This window comes from Vigna angularis, chromosome 3 (assembly GCF_016808095.1).
Source record: "Vigna angularis cultivar LongXiaoDou No.4 chromosome 3, ASM1680809v1, whole genome shotgun sequence".
Lineage (NCBI taxonomy): Eukaryota > Viridiplantae > Streptophyta > Magnoliopsida > Fabales > Fabaceae > Vigna > Vigna angularis.
The window spans coordinates 35616365-35620880 of NC_068972.1; the positions used below are offsets into that span (position 1 = coordinate 35616365).

The 4516-nt window shown below is 36.9% G+C and overlaps 1 protein-coding gene across 1 annotated transcript; it reads left to right on the forward strand.

Annotated features, from left to right (window-relative positions):
- The first annotated feature begins 2400 nt into the window (after positions 1 to 2400).
- On the forward strand, positions 2401 to 4029 carry LOC108324466 (serine/threonine-protein phosphatase 7 long form homolog). Its single transcript, XM_017557415.1, has one exon. The coding sequence runs from the start codon at positions 2401 to 2403 to the stop codon at positions 4027 to 4029; it is 1629 nt and encodes a 542-aa protein (XP_017412904.1).
- The last annotated feature ends 487 nt before the right edge of the window (positions 4030 to 4516 follow it).

Below are 4516 nucleotides of genomic sequence, written 5' to 3' on the forward strand. Positions count from 1 at the left end.
GAGAACCAGCCACCCAGAATTGCGATCTTCATCGCATCTCTCCTTGTGAGTTCGCCAAACGCAAAGCCTCCATCAGAGCCCTTCTTCGCAACTGTGCTCACCTCCACTACGTCGCGAGAATCGCGCCCCGCCGGTAACCTTCCTCCACGGCCAACCACCATCTTCCTAAAGCAAGATCCGTCGTGCCATCCTCCATCACCGCATCAAAACCTACATCAAAACCAGACCTGCAAGAAAACCCAGAAATAGAACGCAATCGCGACTTCTCCATCAACCAGCGTCGCCGCCGTGCAGCCACTATCATTCTCACAAACCAGCAAAAATCCCTTCACGGCATAGAGCACAAATCCTTCTCCTCCCTGCATCAGACAACCCTAATTGGGTGAGAAAGAGGGCTGCCACGTGGCAGACCCTCATTGGTTATGTCTTCCTCTGGTCAAAGTTGGTCAAACAGGGGCCTTTGAGCAATTTTGGAGAATTCAGTTGGGGTTAAAGTGCAGATAGATGAAATTTTGGGGCTTATGTGTAATTTTGGAAAATTTAGAAAAAGCTAAAAGATAAAATTCAGTTGTTGAAATAATTTAATTTGGGAATATCAACAGAAAATATCTTCCAAATAATGTTATAATTATCTAAATCTTTTAGTTATTTGGAAGATATAAGATAAAAGATTCTGTCAACTGAATATTCAGAGTTCAAGCCCAATCAAGCCCTATATAAAGAGACCCAGGTGAGGCAGAAAAGGGAACTTCACTTCATTCATTCATTCACTAATTCTCTCTCTTATTTCATCTTGTATTCAACTCCATTCATGGAGAGCTAAGCATCTAGGCTATTCTGCTGTAATTCCATTATGGATTCTGAGGTTAGATTGAGTTAATGCAATTGTTTATTTTGATTATTGGTTTAAGTTGTTTTCTCTCTATGTCTTTCATCTCTCTATCAAATTAAAAGCAAAGATTTTTGCATCATAATGTGTTTGAATCTACATGCATATTGATTATATGAGTTCTAGGGTTTCTAGGTTTAATTGAGAATCTACTTTGATTTAATTTAGGAACTTTCATATGATTAAATGGTTTTTACTATCAATTGAGAATGTACTTTGATTGGTAGTAATAATTTCAACTATAATCAATTGAGAATTTACTTTGATTGATTAGCTTTTAACCTTGCTAGGAGATTTAAGAATAGACATGATTAAACGCAATAGAATTTGATTGAGAATGTACTTTGGTTGAATTTATTGTGAATAATCTCGAAAGGTTTTGCATTTGATTGAGAATTTACTTTGGTGAATTGCATGATCGCCCTCAAAGTAATTAAGAATGTACTTTAATTAATTTGAAACTTAAATAATAATCAATTGAACAATTATCTGTGAATAACCGATGATGAATCTATTTTGGAAAAACAGTGGAATTAGCCTATTTCATCATAATTGTTTTTAAGTTTCTTATTTGTTCTTTAAACATTCTCCAAACATTACTTTTATTTTTGAACATTGCATTGCATACATAAGATTCAAATATTGAAAGGCAATTCCGTATTCGTTGGGAGACGACTCAGGGTTACTTTAACCCTATCTACTTTCTTGAATACTACTTGGCAATACTGAAGTTGCCTTGAAAAGTAGTATTAATTTGATAGCTTCAACGACAGCTTACCGGTCATTTTCTTTACGGATGGAGATTTTGGTAAATTTAATGGGGTCTACCGAATTTGATTTAATTGCACCCATTCACTTTTGCCATGTGAAATATGACTATTTCAATGCACACGATAAGTATTACCCATTCTTCTTTTTCAACACATGTTTCCAATTCAACTTTATTATAAATATTATTAAATTATTCATTTCTTTAGTATTATTATATTATTTAATAATAAAACAAAAATGATGTCGTATCTAACGTGTACATGTGAATGTAGCATGGACATGTGAATGTGGTGTTGTTAAAGAGTTTTGCCAATGTCAATTATTTACTTGCTTTTGGTCATATGCGAATTTATTACCTATGTAGACTTTGGCCATCAGATATACAAAATTTCATACCATTGTTGAAGTAAGAGATTGATATATTTTTTGCTAACTTTAATCCAACGGATGACATTGAATTCATGTAGTGAGCAATTGTCTACATATATCTCCAATTGTGGTTGTTCATAACATCATCACATATTCATATTATTGCCATCAATTAAATTCTAGACGACCAAAACACTTCAAAGATGTTATTGTGGAGGCAAGAAAAACATAGAGCTGCGTATATTGCATCCATGGTATATTATTTTTGTTTTTCATAAACTTAAATTCCAATTAACTTTTGTTCTAAACTTTCTATTTTTGTTTAATTTTAGGATGCAGAGGGCAACATTATCTCTTCATACTATCATTCGATGCCTGAACCACATGTTATAGTTGCTCCTGTTATAGAGGAAGTTGGGTTTGGTGTTGTATCTAAATTGAGACACTTAAAAGTAGATCACGGGTTAGTTACAACGTTGGTCGAAAGGTGGAGGCTTGAGACACATACTTTTCATCTTCCAATTGGAGAATGCACAATTACCTTGCAAGATGTGTCACTACAATTGGGGCTTAGAGTTGATGGTCCTCCAGTAATTGGACCTACAATGTTTGATTGGGAAGATATGTGTGATACATTGTTAGGGATTACACCGATTAAGGGGGAGTCCCTTGTTGGATCTACGGTGAAGCTAAAGTGGTTGCGGGAAAATATGTTGCCTATACATGACGACTCAAGTCTCGACAAAATACATGCCCATGCAAGGGCATATATATTAGGACTAATTGGAGGGGTTCTTATGCCTGATAAAACAGGTAATAAAGTACACTTAATGTACTTGAATTTCTTAAGTAATCTTCGCAGAACTCGACGATATAGTTGGGGGACTGCTTGTTTAGTTGTGTTGTACAGGGAGATGTGTAGAGCAATAGATCGACATTCAAAGACCATGGGTGGTTGTGCACCGTTGTTACAATCGTGGGCATGGTTTCGTATGCCCTTTATTGCACCAATTTCGCGACTGCAATTTAGTTTCCCACTTGTATGTCGATGGAGCGGAGGTCGTGTTTTGACCATTCAAAATGTCCCCCACAATGATTTAATCGGATACCGATCAAGGCTAGACCATATAGAACATAACCAGGTAACATTGTATTTGTCATTCAAATCTTTTTTGGTAAAAAATGAATCAGACAATGATGGTCCATTGACGCGGTTTACATGGGCTCCATATGAGGGATTAGAGTCAATTATTCCTGCCCAAGCTTACAAAGACCAGGCATTGTGGACTTCATGCACAACTTTAATTTGTTTTGCAATTGTTGAATGGCACCAGTCAGACCGGGTCAAGTTACAATTTCGCCTATCACAACATGTTCCTGAATTACCAAACAATCTTGATGACCTCCATAAAGTTGATATGAAGGGCAAACAAGATGAGAATTGGGGTACTAGACATGCCCAATGGATAGACGTATGGAACAATAGGCGTGACCTAACATTGACGGGAATTCCAGTTCTAGGGCCACTTATCCACACAAGCGAGTACATGTCTTGGTATTTTGAGAATGCAATTTTGTTTTTGTCTGTTCCACAAATGTTGAATGACCCTAGGATGCATCGTGCCTTGACATCGACACATCTTCATTCTCCTGAATACCATCATAGTAGGGACCATGAAAACACTCATCATGCAGAGGCAAGTATGGATGCAAGAAGGCATTCCCTTTCATCGTTCTCTAATCTAGGCATGCCAAGCTTGTTTGGAACTTATGCCCCTACTACACCTTCGGCCCACGCTATTGGAGGACCTTACGATAACTCATTTTATTTTGTTGAAAGCCATAACAAAATATGTACTTCCTTTGCTACTTATGGAGGAGGTGAAGGTGAAGAACATATTCAACGACAACCTTCACCGGAAGAACCACCTAGACCTCCACAGGAAGAACCACCTAGACCTCCACATGGAAGGAGAAATCCAACTAGAAATAGACGGTGACCACGTTGTGGAACTTGACACCACTATGGGGAATAATTAGTTAATTACTACTTTTAATGTTCGATGTAGTCATAATGTCAACTGTCTTTCAGACATTATTATGCAAGACAATTATTTTAATGATAACTTTTTCCACCGACCTCTAAATGATGCGATTCCTTTTTTATTACAAAGTAGACTCAACAAGCTTTCCAATGACTATTAATTTGTAACCTCTGGATATATGAGTAGGTGCAGTTAATTTGTTAAAGTTAACGCTTTATATATTCCTGCCAACTATGACCTTTGATGGTTGTTTTGCTCATAACTTTCTCCACCGAACTCCAAATGAGTTGATTCTTGCTTTGTTGGAATCTAGACTCAAAGAGCTTTCACATTATGCCTTGGTAATCAAGTTTAGGCTTTTTTGGCCATTGTAATCGATTACAAGGACCCTGTAAGCGATTACGCGAACAAAAATCTAGTTTTGTACAAAAACTTGTGCTGT

What these genes read in the sequence shown, in the direction of transcription:
- LOC108324466 (XM_017557415.1), top strand. Translation starts at nt 2,401, where the DNA reads ATGCCTGAACCACATGTTATAGTTGCTCCTGTTATAGAGGAAGTTGGG.